This window comes from Nomascus leucogenys, chromosome 19, assembly GCF_006542625.1.
Source record: "Nomascus leucogenys isolate Asia chromosome 19, Asia_NLE_v1, whole genome shotgun sequence".
Taxonomy (NCBI): Eukaryota; Metazoa; Chordata; class Mammalia; order Primates; family Hylobatidae; genus Nomascus; species Nomascus leucogenys.
Genome location: NC_044399.1, coordinates 1,537,032 through 1,552,640, shown reverse-complemented (window position 1 = coordinate 1,552,640; position 15,609 = coordinate 1,537,032). Strand labels below are relative to the sequence as shown.

General features: G+C 45.7%; 1 protein-coding gene across 21 annotated transcripts in view; it reads left to right on the top strand.

Annotated features, from left to right (window-relative positions):
• The window catches only part of MYT1L (myelin transcription factor 1 like), a 531,685-nt gene that overhangs the window by 462,871 nt on the left and 53,205 nt on the right, over positions 1 to 15,609 (top strand). For all 21 annotated transcript variants that reach the window (XM_030799643.1, XM_030799637.1, XM_030799642.1 and 18 more), the window contains one exon: positions 7,799 to 7,861. In XM_030799643.1, coding sequence (XP_030655503.1) covers positions 7,799 to 7,861 — 63 coding nt within the window. The remainder of the gene's footprint in view (positions 1 to 7,798; positions 7,862 to 15,609) is intronic.

The following is a 15,609-nucleotide window of genomic DNA, read 5'->3' as shown; positions in this document are numbered from 1 at the left end:
CATGATAGAATTAATAATGCTTCTTCACCCGCCCAGTTGCTATTTTGCCTGCCATAACCCCACAGTTCTTGGACACTCTCAGCCACAAGGCCCTACAACCAGAACTTCGGCGTTTCATTTACATGATGACCCTTGCACGTTCTGAGTGACCTGAGGCCTAGCCCATTCCAAAATCTTATCTGCATCATGAAAAAGAAGTTTTTAAAAAATTATGATAAGGGTACTTTTAAAATTATTTCCCATGTATTTTTTGTTATTTTCTAGTGTAATTTAAAAAGAAAAGTGCTGGGAACCAAAAGAAAGAAAGGTGTTTTGTGTTTACATATATCAGAAAGCAAGCGTTCCACCTAAATGCCACTAATATAGACAAGTCTACTTCACATATTGAAATGTGTAGCTTTTCCTAATACTGGAATATCCTAGACATCATTTTGTCAAAAACCCTCACCTGACTTCCGGGAAACCAAGCAGAATGGGAGACCCTCTAAGAATCTCAGGGACAAAGGCTCCCAGGAGACCCAGAAGGGCTGAAGCTTAGTGAGAAGAGCACCCTCCCCCGAGGCTGTCAGGGTGTGTGTGCAGCACTCTTGCAGTATCTGGTACTTCTAAGTAGCAGGCATGCCGCCGCACCCTTTCCTAATGAGTGGCTTTGGGAAAGGGAATTCAGAGAGGGCACCAGGCAGGGAGGCTGAGGTGCCTATGGGGGAGGCAGTGGAGACTCCACCCAGGAGAAGGTAGCAAAAGGTGGCTTGGAAAATACCAAAGCCCCGTGCAGGATCCTGCACTGCTGTATTAGCGTGGGAGAAAGTGCAAAATACGCATACTTCACATGGAATTCCAAAAGAAGACAAAATCACTGAATGTCTTACAAACTGCAAAGTGATTTACAAGAATTGCCTTTCCTTGAATTTTAGGTAATCTCTTTAAGAAATTGGCCAGAAGTGATACAGGATAGTTGTTTCCCAGCGTCCCCGGGGGGTTGGTTCCAGGACCCCTGAGGATACCAAATCCAAGGGGGCTCCTGTCCCTGCTACGAGCTGCACACATCCTCTCATGCATTTTAACTTTCTCTGGATTACATACAATTCTTAATACAAAGTAAATGCTATTGACGGGGTTGTTATAGTGTATTTTTAAAATTTGTATTACTTTTATTGTTTTTTATCATTTTTCTCTGAATATTTTTGATCTTTCATTGGTTGAATCCAAGGATGTGGAGCAGTCAGATACAGAGGATCAGCTCTGAACTGCTTGCTCATAAGTAGCCTGGTCTCTTTCTGTTTGGAAAGAAAGTTGCAGCAGTGCAGACTAAAAATGAGTATCGAGCCTTTTTCTCTCATTTGAAATGTCTTTATTTTGCCTTTCTCTACATTTTTTATTGTTTCCCATTTATATGACAATAAGAATCAAAATTAAAATATATATTTAGGCTGGGTGTGGTGGCTCATGCCCATAATCCCAGCACTTTGGGAGGCCAAGGCGGGCAGATTACTTGAGGTCAGGAGTTTGAGACCAGCCTGGCCCACATGGCGAAACCCCTGTCTCTACAGAAATACAAAAGATTAGCTGGGTATGGTGGCGCACGCCTGTAATCCCAGCTGCTGGGAAGGCTGAGACAGGAGAATCGCTTGAACCCGGGAGAAGGAGGTTGCAGTGAGCTGAGATTGCACCACTGTACTCCAGCCTGGGCAACAGAGTGAGACTCTGTCTCAAATTAAAAAAATAATAATAATACATATCTAAAAAAAATTTTTTTACCATGTCTCTGGTGCTTCAGAGCAATACATATTTTTAGAACCAGATCTGTTTAGGCAAAAAACAAGTTTTAAAATTGAAACTTCCATGTAAGTGGGGCAAAGTCTTATTCATGTGGCCAGAATCATTCTGATTTACAAATATGTTTTTCTCCTATAGGTAAGGCCTAATTATACATTTTTGTTATTTTCTTTTAATTCGGGGGATAAAGAAAAAAATCTATTTTTTCATATTTTGTGTTTTACTACTGAAGTCTCCATGATAGAGCTACCATGAAACAAAGGAATGAAAAAAGACACATGAAAGGGGCTCTCTGAGAAATTCTTAGAAGAACTCAAAGTCTCTCCATCTGATATTTACATTATTACTCAAATATTCAATGTTGTTCTGTACATTTTAGCTGCTGAGCTCAACATCAGGGGAGCCTTTGAGGAATGACTCAATAAGATGAGGGCAGCCTCAGAGATCAGTAATCCAGACAGAGCTGAAACATTCTGGGAGTCCTTTTAGCCTTCATTTAGAAGACTTTAAAAAATAAATAAATAACTAGTTAACTCAGTCAAGATGAGAGATTGTGTCTCTTCCAGGTAGTTCTCCCTTTAGACTGATTTGGAGATAGATGGTGGTGGACCGGCTGGGTCTTGGCCTGCAGTCATGCTCCTGTAAGATGCTGAGTCATGCTGGGAGGACTCCCAGGCCCTGCTGACTGGCTGGGTCTCACCCCGTGGTCATGCTCCTGTGAAACGCTGAGTCAGGCTGGGAGGACTCCCAGGCCCTGCCTCCCAGGCATGTGGCCTCTGAGCCTCCGCGTGCACTTGCTCTGCAGGTGATGGTGGGAGGTTGTCCTAACTGACTCTGGGTGTTCAACACGTGTCTGACAAAAGCACGTGGCAGCTTGTCCCGACCCCTGGGCAATGAATGTCTGTGCTGTGGGCTTTGTCCTGGCCTCTGTCTCCAGGAGTCTCTGCCTTGTTTTCTAACGGCATTGATGTAAAGTGGGTTTAGGCAGTAAAATGTGCTGTACTGTGAGCATTCATTTAACTAGAGGCAGCCCTATCCTGAAGAGCATGTCGTGCTTCCAATGCCTTGCTTAATAGAACTGCAAGCATTTATTTAATTTCCATACTATTTCCTTTTGAAAGAGAGAGGATGGGATGATAGACTCTAGAGGGAGCACTTTCAAGACATTCGTATGAGTAACTGGCTACAATACAGCCTCAGTCGGTAGACACAGCTGTTTCATGTACACCACCCTGCTTCAGGTTGTGGTTTTGTAAATGGGAGGGAATCAGCACAGCAATGGGTTTATGTCCTGGGAAGGACACATCAGAGGGTATCTGAAAAGCCAGTTGGTGAGCGTCCCAGCTGCGTGATGTGCACCAATGGAAAACAATGTTTTTTTATGATGATGTATTTTAATGCCTACATTTCGAGCTCTTCTTTTATGTTAGCGGACACATCTTATGACCTCCATGGACGTGTGGTCAATGCTGCTTCTTACACAGGCTCACAGAGATTGTTTCTTTGGTGATGAATAGTAAAGACAAGGCCAGGAGCACAAAGGGGACAAGGGGTCAAGTCCAAGGGTTCCCTCAGATGCCTCAGATCTGCAAAAGCAACAGGAACAGCTGTTTTTACCTGAGAAGGGCTCTTGCCTTAAAGTCAGAGTTCCAAATGCTTATGAGTGTCCCTGTCTTTTACTTTTTGTTTTCTTGTTGTTGCTTGGGTGTTTTTGTTTTGTTTTGTTTTGTTTTTTTAGAATTTGCCTGAATTCTGCATGTCAGCTCTAATGTAAGTACTGCTTAAAATATTTTATTATGATTTTTCCATCACCATTCTTAAATGTCTATACAAGACAAATTTTTTCAACCAGATAGTAATATGTACAACCAAAAGTTCTTTTCTCTTAAATTCTTTTTCCATTTTTTTCTTTTTTTTTCTCTTAAATTCTTAATCTCAAGCAAACCCATTACCAGAGATGAAGCAAGATCCGGAATATTTTTGTCTTGAAAATATCCGTGGAGCAGCTCGTGTGGGTTTCAAGATTATTTGTTCATCATTTTCTTTCTCCAGTTGTTTTTACCAATAGTATCTTTGGAATAGAAAAGAAAATATATACATATGTATATATAACCAAGCGTTTTATTTAATGCAAGTTTACACCTTAACCATCTACAGGAACTTAGAATAGCCTTGCTGCTATTGTTCGTGGTAACTGTCAGGAAAGCAGGCGGGGCGCTAGGTGAGTGGTGCTCTTTCCAACCCCTCTCTGCTCCCCAGCAGCCTGAGTGCTGCAGCGCTGAGAGCCGGAGCCTCCCTGAAAGGGAGCTGAGAGGCCGTTTCCATGGAAACCCAGTCAATCTCTTCTGCCATTTCCAAACCCAAGCTGTGCAGCACAGGCTGCCATCTGATTCTGTCCACGGGGGATGCTGATTGTCCCACCTGGGCTTTCTTCGTGGAAAAGGCATGCTCCTAGATGGGCAGCTACAAATCGCATGTTTGTAAATCGATTTCACGCCACGCGCATTGTCGAGGATCCTGGAGCTGACGCCGTTTGAGAGGCGAAGTTCCCTTTTGTTAGATAAACAGTCACTTCCCCATCCATCGACTTCAGAACATTGTATTTTTTTAATGTTGAGATTTCTTAAAGCTAGGAAATTTGTATGTAAATCTGTGAGTTTTTAAAGAACCTTAAATTCTTGAACAGTAACATAAAAATGGATACCAAGAGCGGCTGGAAGGAGGAACCCTTGAAAAGCCATCCTGGGCTGCCTTATGTGGTCTAGAAGCACCACCTAAAGACGGAAAAGCTGAATTACTACCCCCGAAAACCGGGGGCTGGTTATCTCAGGGAGCCACAGCCAGTGTTTCCAGCACGTCTCTGCTCTGGGCGCTAGTGAGGACGTTGAGGGCAGCCTGAACTGTGGCTGTTCACAGGAACCTGTGCAGGCGGGTGGAGAGGCGTCTCAAGAGAAGGAGAGGACGTCAGGCCCAGGAGGACTGTGAACCTTCTCAGGCCAAACAGCTTCTCCACATTCATTCACATGGCTAGCAAGTGCACGCCTGGGATGCACGCCCCACCCGCCCAACTGGAAACCCTGGAAATGAGAACAATTCCTTTTAAGAGAGAAAAGCCTCTTTCCAATGATTTTTTTTTTCTTCCTCGGTACAGTGAAAGCTCTAAAAACGAGCTAAATCAATATAGTTTTGTTTGTTTTCATGATGAAAAAGGACATTTTAAAACCTTTTTTTACTGAAACCTAGTTTGATTTTAAAATTAAGGAAATAGCACTCATCTAATCCCATTGGTGTAGACTTCAGCACCACATGTGCTATTTGCCATTAATCTCATCACACAAGTCTGCACCTGAGTAGTGCTTATTTATCGGACTTGGGTAGAGCCCTCCATATGTATCATTAATCTCTTTACATAATCACATTTAATGATATGGTCCAGTAATCTCAAAAAAAGCGCTACTTTAAAGACTAATCAATAAACAAAACAAAACCCACACAGTGTCCCCCCGCCACCCTCAAAGCTAGCAGTTTTGAGTTGTATTTATACTGAGACCTAATGTTTTCAAAGTAGTTCAGGTTCTCCAACAGCCCCATCCTACCCGAAAAATGCAACAAGAGCCATCAATTATTTTATTCTACCCTCCCAAATTTTATTAATCCAGTGTTCTTTAGATTTTTAAGATATAAATTGGGAAAGTGTTATTAATAAGCTTTTTTAAAAGGCATATTCTCCTATAACAAGAAGGACATATAAACCAAGCAATAAAAGTATTTGACAGGACATTAAGTTACCACAGGCACTGGTTAAAACACCTATTTTCTTATCAAACAATGGATTATACTTTCATAAATGACATTTAAACACATAAAAACTACCACAAAAACTTTTATAGGTAGTAAAAATATGATTTTCACTGAATTATTTGGCTATAATATCTCACTTTAAATTTGAGCAGAGGAGTCAACTTCCTTCTGCCCCAACAAAAAAGAACATCTCAAAAATGTTTAGCCATATTAAAATGAGTAAATTTTAAATAAACATGCACTATGTACTTGAATTAGAAAGTTTAAGAATCCTTTTCTTAAGCAAAAAGTAATACCAAGTATGTATTGGTGGCTGGTAGGAAAAATTGGTTTCTTGATACATTTTTAATACAGATACGTGCACCATGATTAGCTTCTCTTGGGTAGAATGATTTTTGTTGCCTTCAAATATGTCTTCCTATGTAAGCATATGGGTTTGGAGTTTACCCACATAAGGTGTCATTTGAAAAACCAGCTAGTTAAGTTCAGTCATTTAATTTATTTTTTAGACAATAATTACTTAGCAACTGACTGAATAGTCTTATGATCAAACTTTAAGTGTATGTGAACAGCTGTTACTTGAACAAAAGTCAGGTCTAACAATTGGATTTGGAGTTGTTGCTCAAGATACGCAGACACTGTTTGAAATACCTCATCACTGTTCTGCCTCAAACTCCTCTTTTAAAAACCCCAGTTCCCCATAGGCTAAAGAGCAGTGATGGGAGCACACAGAAGAACCCTTTACTGCTTCTTCACTCAGCGACCCTCTCATTGTCCCCGGGAGCAGGTCATAAATTAGACTTTTCCTCTAATATGATATGGAAAACTTCCATTTCTATACCCTGAGATCTAGAGTTCTGTTCCCTTTCTTAGGACTAAAGGAGAGTACTGAAAACCATTTACACATCCAAGTGTCAAAATATGACATTCATACACTTGAAATTCAGCCAATTTCATGTGTTTCCACTCTAATCCCTGCCATTCTCCTCTGACCTTGAGAAAGGCCACCTGTAAGCAAGCACTTTGCTGTCCTGGTCTCAGCCCCCAGTACCCTATCCACAGTGACTTTCTGAGTGGAAAGCAAATTGAAATCTCTAGGAGCAGTAGACATGTATTAAAATATTTTTAAATTGTGATTCTTGATCTTGACAAGAATTCAGGTACTCACTGAGGTGGGAAGGGGCATGGAGTATGCTTTGATGCTTCCTACTAGGGGTAATATTGCTAAGTTGCTTTATCCTTGTCATTTTTGGGGACTTACAAATGTAATAGAAATAAAGAGGAATTTTTTCTTAATTTTTACATTCATGGTGGGTGCAAATGCAACTGAAATAGCTCAAAGTAAAAATGTGTTTGCAGTGCTATCTTATTATTCGAGACAGCATAGTTAAGAAGTTATATGGAGGGCAATATAATTATAAAGCTCTTTTTCTTAAAATAAGTCTCTGATTAGAGAAATGGCAAGACCTTAATTAAGAAATGGGATGGGGTCCCCTCAGTAGGCTTCAGCAGATGAGCGTACGTCCCCATGAACTGTTCAGAGCGTCTCCACTGACTGACCTGGTGGATCTGAACTGATTTATGTTCTACTCATGTCGCTCAAGAGTAACAACTATTTTAAGCTCTGTCAAACCTGCCTGAGTGCACAGTGGTCATCGGAAAGACGGTCAGCCTGCATTCCCATGGTCCAGATGCGGGTCGCTACCCTCACTGCTCCCTGGGGCCACCCAGGCTGGCCGCAGCCCTGGCCAGTCCGTGGAATGGGTGCCTCTGTAGTGCTGGGGTCTGAGTTCAGACTAAGACCATTCTCTCAGACCTCGGGGCATGTCTGTTCATGTGTGAGCCTTGCTTCACGTGTGGGCTGGTGCAATAACAAGCCCTGTGGTTGCTGGCTCTGCCGAGCTTTAAGAATGAGGGGAGAAAAGGTGGGCTGTTAGGAGGGAATACAGATTCTAGAATGAGCAGCCTAGGGACCAAAAGTGCGGCGTCTGCCCCAGAGACTGTGGGGAGCTGAGCAGCCACGAAGCTCCCGGTGCTCTGGAAGGTGTGTGTGTGGCCACGGTGACTTCCAGCTCCGTGAGGGAGCTTCCGGCTGCACTCAGCCTCTTTCAAGTAGGAAGTGAAGCAATAGAGTTAGTTTGCTTTTTGGAGTAAAAAAAGTTAATTGTTCAGGGAACTTTAATTCTTTCCATTTTAACACAATTTGCATTTTTTATTGTAGGTGCCCCACGCCTGGCTGTGATGGTTCTGGACATATCACCGGCAATTATGCTTCTCATCGGAGGTATGTAGAGATGCTACTCTTCTCTCCAAAATGCTCTTTCTTACTGAAATGGCAGGAATATCACTCATGTCAGGCTCCAAGCCTTGCAAAGTTCGACACCATGGGCAAAATTAAGGATCTAGAGACTCTTAGCGCCATAAAGCAGTGACGTCCTCATTGGAGCTTCTCTTAGAAAGCAAACCTTCCTTTTCCAGGGCCACTGGGTCCTCTCAGGACGTCTCACGTGCAGTGCGAGTGGCCCCACTGAGAAACATTCCTACCTACCCAGCAGTACTTCTTCTAAATCGGAAGAGTAAAGGAAAAAGAACAGTATCCACTATAAGATCCCCGAGAAAAGCCATCAAGAGACACACATTCTAATGCCACTGAGAGTTGGTCTCTTAAATATTAAGATTGGACCACAAAGCTGTACAGTTATTCTAAGCAGAATGTAACATTAAGAAGCACTTAATGTTACAAAGTCTAGGCGCTGTCTCTCCCAAAGAGAAGGTAGTGTCTAAAATATAATATAGAGATTTGGTCATGTGAGATAACAAAAACTCTATACTACTTGACATTCAGTAACTACTGGATGAACATGGAATTTAGGACAGGCACTATTTAGCCAAGAATGGAAAGAAATCATGGTACTATTTGAGAAAAAATTTACCACTTGTTAAAGATGGTACATCAGACTATTCAAGGGGGAGTGGGCAGGGCAAGAGGTCCAGGGGCCATGCAATGAGCTCCTGCAGTCAGGGAGACTGGACTCAACTCGAACCCTAATGAGGACAAGTGGGGATTTACAACCAAGGAGCAGGTTGGGGTCAGTGGATGGAAAATTCCCCACGGGAAGCATGAAGGAGAAGGGATTTCTGGCCAGATGGACTTGATGGGATCATTGCTGATGGCCAGCCAGGGTGGTAGGATATCCGAATGCTCAGACACTGATGGTGGGGAATTGTACTTAAACTGATTTAGAAAGATTCTTGCTCAAACTGGATCCTACAAGCACAGAGAGGGAAGCCAAGGTCGGGTGCATTCTAGTAAAGGACCCAGAGGAGCTCAACTAAAGTTTTGGTCAAGAAGAAAACCTTTGTGAATATATTGTCCACACAAAGGCGAATCCACTACATGGCGTGAATGTTGAAGTCATGTTTAGATGTACCAACAGCCAATGCCAAAGTAAAGACAAGAATGTTTCTGAAATAAGGCCGATTTAAAGTGAAGTCTCCCTGTATGGGAAACAGTGCTGCATCTATCAAATAAACTAAGTTGTAAGGTATCTGCTCCCTTTCATCTCTCTACATTTTAGATTATAAAGTAGGCAGCCCAGAAGCAGGTGAGGCCTCCTGCTTTTTTTAACATACTGCTTGCAAGAAAAAAGAAAGAAAGAAAAGACAGGGAAGGAAGCAAGGAAGGAAGGAAGGGAGGAAGGAAGGGAGGGAGGGAGGGAGGGAGGGAGGGGAGGGAGGGGAGGGGAAGGGGAAGGGGGAGGGGAAGGGAAGGGGAGGGGGAGGGGAAGGGAAGGGAAGGGAAAAGAAGGGAAGGGAAAGGAAGGGAAGGGAAGGGAGGAGGGGAAGAAGGGAGGAGGGAGGGGAAGAAGGGAGGGGAGTGAGGGAAGGGAGGGAGAGAGGGAGATTAAGGAAGCTAGGAGAGTTAAAGACAGTGTCAGCAGTGGATAATGACCCCCGCCCCCCCCCCACCCCCCAGAGCACGGTTGTCTGTACAGAGTAGCTGAGTGAAACCTGCTGTCTGTCCCTGAGTGACCAGATCCCGACAGTCAGAATGGGGGACCCTCACCTGACTGGCTGGTGTTTTGGATTAGAAACAGAACTCGCAGGATGATTGTTTTGTCATTAAAATCTCACTGAAAGTAATTTGTTCCTGTGCTCACATCCCAGCCATTTGAGAGCTATGTTTAAACAGCACGTGTCTGTGAAAAGCGCAAATTGTGAATGCCACCAAAGAAAAATCAAGTATGCAACTTGTGGGAGGAGTCTCCAGACTTGGTGCCAACGTCTCATGCTCTTGACCCAAATTCCTGAGCCTCTGCAGTGCTGGCATGTGGGGGCAGATGGCTGTTTGCCATGGGGGCCGTCCTCCGCACCGCAGGACCTGTGTGGCATCCCTGGGCCTCACCCACCAGATGCCAGGAGCATCCACCCCTTCATGACAACCAAAGATGCCTGCAGTCATTGCTGAGTGCCCCCTGGGGGAACCACTGCCACAGACCAGGGGCAGCAGAGGGCTTATGATATTGATGTGGCTTCACCAGGCAGCACAGAAACAGCCACCACATTTGGTAGAACAAGAGTGAGTCACGCCGTGCAACAAGATTGCCAGAATTAAATCACTGGTTTAGATTAAATAAAAATGTGTAAAACTCCAATTAAATAGACAAAGACAAGAACATTCCATGCTGGCATTTATTTCATCTTAGAAAAGCGATGTCTTGGTCCTCTCACGTGGCCAGAGCTTCCGGCATGGCGTAATGTCAGCACCCCGTAAGGTGAACACTTCCTGGTCACTTTGTGTCCAAATGTCTGTTTTTCTGATTTTTTTTTTTTGGTGGGAGTTGGCATCATGTAAATTTAGTCTTCATGTGGTTTAAACATTTTATTCATTTTATGTATATCTTAGACTGTTAAGTATTAATATAGCATAAACCCATGATTAAAATCGAATCTAAGCTCAAATTTAAGCTACCATCTATGCCTGGAGTAAATGATCCCAGGGTAAGTCAATGGAGCTGGCAAGTAAGTGTAATTTGTGTTTGTCATATCTGAGACCTAGACAGAGCCCTCTCGGGGTTTTAGCGTATCGAAGGTGGAGCACCTTGTGACATTACTTGTTCTAGTAACAGCTTCCCTAGCATAGACATCTAAACGGGGCTGGGCACGTTGCTCGGCAGAAGTGTTGCCTTCACATAAGAGTTCTTACATAAAGTCCCTGCTAAAGAAAGATGGTGGCCCCAGCAAAGTAAGTGCAGTTCTGTGTAAATTAGCTGCTGAAGATAGGCAGAAGCCAACAAGCAAACAAGGAAACTCTTAAAAGGTCTGCTGGCTCTTGGTGGCCAGAAATGCAAGTAGGAGGAACTTCTTTTCATGTTAATCTTCTATTGTCTATTTCCCAGGAACAGGAAGATAATGTTACCTATAGGCAAACCTCACTTAGACGATGATTCACTGGCCTTCTTTCTCCCTCAATTGTGCCACAATTCAAGGTAGTTGTGTGGGTTCAAGGCATCCTCCTCCTGCACTGTGGGCTGTTGTGAGAAGGGAAGTCACCAAACAATGATCCTGAACATGTTCAGAGCACAGTTCCGCCTCGCGCACCTGTGGTGTCTGGAATTCTCCCTCCTGCTCCCAGGACAAACGCCTCACGCATCTGTGGTGTCTGGAATTCTCCCTCCTGCTCCCAGGACAAACGCCTCACGCATCTGTGGTGTCTGGAATTCTCCCTCCTGCTCCCGGGACAAACGCCTCACGCATCTGTGGTGTCTGGAATTCTCCCTCCTGCTCCCGGGACAAACGCCTCATGCATCTGTGGTGTCTGGAATTCTCCCTCCTGCTCCCAGGACAAAGGCACACACTCAATTCTGTCTGCAGTTGCAGAGCATTCCCAGGTCCCATCTGAGAGAAAACTGAGGCCAAGCCCCGGCCTTCTCCTGGGCCCATCCTGGGAGCTTAGGTGAGGAGCTGTCCGCCACCGTCTCCACAGATGCGCTGAGAATTTGCAATTTCATTAACTTTTGAATTTGAGGAAACTGAGGGGCCAGGAGATCAGTGGCAGAGCTGCACTGGAGCCCATGTCGTCTGACTCCGAGTCCCACCTCCTGGCAGCCCCACGGGCCTAGGATGGCCCTGGAGGAAGTATGTGTGCCTAAGCCGCCTAGAGAAGGTGGGGTTGTACCTGCCTCTTAGCGGTGGTGTTTTCTGGCCTCCACATAGCATCTGAAACGTCCCTGAGTCCATTTCAACAAATGTTTATTGGCTGTGATGTTCTATCAAACAATCCTCTATCCGCTGCTTTGCCGACTCTCCGTCCTCAGTGAACAGAGGCCCTGTTGACCACATGCCTACAAAGGCTTCCACTTCATTCACAGTCATCCACGGGGCTCCTCTTTCTACTCTGGTTTTCAAACTAACAGACTGTTTCTTAAGAGTGTCCTCAAAATCCTGTTTTCCAGACCCCTTTGCTTTTTTCTCTGACCCCCAGGCCCTCTCCTTCACCTGTAGTCTCCAGGTCCCGCCAGACAAGCCTGCCCAGGGGTGCTGCTCGTTCTCTTTGCCCAGCTGTCCCACATGCCTTTTTCATAGGATCAGGCAAGCAGCAAGAGCTCCAAGGGCCCTGGAGTTGTTCCAGTGCAGAAGTCAAGTCCATATTTTCCACAAATGATGATGCTCCAGGAATCCAACTCCCACTAGAACACCCTGTGGCCTCTACGGTTCCCAAATGGCCTCTAATCACAAAAGAACATTCACTGGGCACCTGCTATGTGCCAGAAATTACAGTGAGCATTTTAGATCTATAATCTCACCATCCTATGAGATTACTGGTATCCTGACTGCAAATGAAGATGCACAGCATGGAGATGCTCAGCTGCCCGTCTTATCAGCGCCTGTGCTCACCTGGAACACTTCCAACTCTGGTCTTTTACAATAATGCGCAAAACCGAAGCCTCCAGCATGGCAGTCAAATGGCCGGACAGTGTCTACCTATGCCACCCCAGTGTGCTGTGGGGACCTTAAACAGGGATCCCAAGGGCCTTAACTGCTGTGAAATGGAGACATCACCAGGTCCTGAAGAAGACAGTGAAGAAACAGGCTTGATGTCATGCGGATGAGCCAGGAGCAAGTCTGCCTTGGAGGGTCTCAGGTCTCGCTGCCAAAATCTGGAGAGGTGGCTCCTCACCAGGGAGCCTTGGGAACCTTGAAGACGGTGCTGGTCCAACCCTGTCAGGATCTGCTCTCACACAGGGTGCAAAGCTGTTTAGTCAGGAGGGTCACAGGATCCATTCTCATGCCAGGCATAGAGCTGTTTTGCGAGAGAGTCACTGAGGTCTGTGCTCTGCCCCTGGGCTCCGGGCTGGACACCCACCCTAGCACCACTTTGGCCTGGAGGTCACGAGGTACACTGCCCTTGACCACATGTCTCCCGGGATCCCAAATCCTCCAGTTTCTCATAATCCTGCACTCACCTGTTGTTGGCCCTTGCTCGCTGGAGCTGGCCGTGTGCTCTGTCCGTGTGCTCACGCCCAGCCTTTCCCTCCCCCAGAGAACACAGGGCTCTGAAGTGTTTACAGCGTTTCCGATGTTTACAAAGTTCCAGATAAAGATGTGGACATATGACAAGCCCCTGTGAATTGTGGAAAACAGTTTCTGTCTAGGAAATTGTTAATCATTTAAACGTGATCCCAAATGCCAGCGTGGAATTCCAGAAACCCAGTAAATTAGTAAATATCTATTTGAGTAGTAGTCTGTCCCCGAGGCTAAGGAACAGTGATAACTAAGGCGTCCCTAGCCTTGAGGTACAGGTAATTATGAGGAAAGACATAAAAGCTAACCAGCCTGAAGCATTCTAACACATTCCTGCACATTTAAGGGAAATGGAGATGGGTTCCAGGAGGTCGCACCCTCAGGGCAGTGGCCTTGAGGCCTCCAGGCCGGGATGGCACTAGGGTGGGAATCCAACCTGAAAGACCTTGAAAGACTTTTCAGATATGTATATACTTATCAAAGCCTGAAGATAATGAGTAAGTCATGTCTGAATTCTGACGAGGCAGCGGGGGTTGGAGTCCAGGAGAGAGGAGGCGACGCTGAGCCGCTGCGTGAGGGACGGTGAGGGTCTCTAGGAGGTCATGCAGAGAAGGATATTCCAAGCAAAGGAACGGTATTAGAGAACATCTTATAACACCAACATCAATGCACATTTGACAGTGAATAATTCAGTTTGGCAACAGTTTCAGGTCTAAGCCTATGGGAGCAGCTACAAATGGAACTTGCTTTAGGAGTCCCGTTGAATTCAGTATAAGGGGGTAAAACTTTATTTGCTGGAAAACGGGTATTCACCCAAGTGCAGGCTTAGCTTTTAGCCTAGAGAGCGGGCTGCTGAGAGACGGGAGGTATCGAAAGTGCACTTGGAAGGTGACAGTGGCAGCCAGGAGAAGTGCTGGTGCAGGTGAGTAGAGCAGCAATGGGGCCGAGACCAGCAGGGCCAGGAGTGGGAGAGGCCCCTGGGGAAGAAGGCAGGCGCTAAACAGGGAGGGCCTGGGATGCAGCAAGCAGCAAGGGGACATCATTGTCCGGCATAAAGAAGCCCACCAGGAGGAGAGGGCCTTCAATTCTGTCTAAACATATTAACTTTGGGATTCTCATGATATACTCAGGTGAGCAAAGGAGGAAGGGTGAGAGGAGAAAAACAGCTTTCAGAGTCACCAGCAGATGAGCTGTTCCAACTCACTCACGAAAAGAAAACGACACTTTTAAAAATGGAAGATGGTGGCTGGGTGCAGTGGTAGCTCACGCCTGTAATCCCAGCACTGTGGAGGCCTGAGGCAGGCAGATCGCTTGAGGCCAGGAGTTCTAGATCAGCCAATATCACAAAACCTCATCTCTACTAAAAGTACAAAACTGATCCAGGTGTAGTAATGCAAGTTTGTAATCCCAGCTACTCAGGAGGCCGAGGCAGGAGACTCGTTTGAACCCAGGAGGCGGAGGCTTCAGTGAGCCAAGATCATGCCCCTGCACTCCAGCCTGGGCTACAGAGCGAGAGACTCTGTCTCCAAAAAAAAAGGAAGATGGATCCAAATCCTAAGAAATGAATGAACTGTGGATGTGAGCCCTGAGCAGAGCATGGAGCCGTAGCACCAACGCCCAGGAAAGGAGGGACTGCTCCCCTCCCTCCAGGGCTCAGGAAGGGCCTGCAAATGAACCCCTATGTTTCTAAAATTTGGAAGGAGAAGACGAGGGGGAGTGACTTTTTGTTAGGTTCAAATCTGGGCCCTAAAGAAGGGATCACAAGTGCAGATAAAGGTGAAAGTCAGGATCTAAAATCACAGAGCTCCTTCTCTGTGCCAAGCATTGTTTGTATCATATTATCACTTTCAGTTTTCACAGCCGATGATGCAGGTATTTCTGCCCCAAAATACAGACAAGGAAGCCGAAGCGCACTCGGGCCAGGTCTGCACAGCCCATACAGAGCATCGCTTCTTCCTTCTCTCCCTTGGCGCAAGGCCTGGAAGAAGTGGCCGCTCAGATCCTTCTCACAAATAGTCATTCTGTAGAGAATCTCCACCCTGGGGTCCGTAGCAAGTACTGGCTTTCCATCCTATGTTATAAGCTGATAAGGGGAGTTTTAAATACCGAACATGTTCTAATTCCATTGCTCCTAGAGTTCTAGTGCTTAGTTGGTGGGTAGGGAAACGTTCCCTTGTTTTCATCAAGCATGAAAAGTAGCAAGAAGTGAGCAGTATAAAGGTTCCAGCCATGCATTAAGCTGCTACAGTGAGAACAGGGTGCCGCGGGGGACCCTGGACTCCTGGGGGTGTTCAGTGCTGAAAGGGAAGCTAGGTCCTGCTGTGCTAGGGATGGAACAGAGGCCCTGGGCTACGGCGTGTGGAAGAGACGACCCTGTGGGGCACAGGCGCTGAGCTGCCCACCAAGTGAGTGGGGGCAGGTAAAGACCACGCCCCTCCATGCACAGGCTTCTCACAGGTGCCCTGGGCCAGCGCCCCAGAAGAGACCACAGGGCCTTTTCTCACCAAC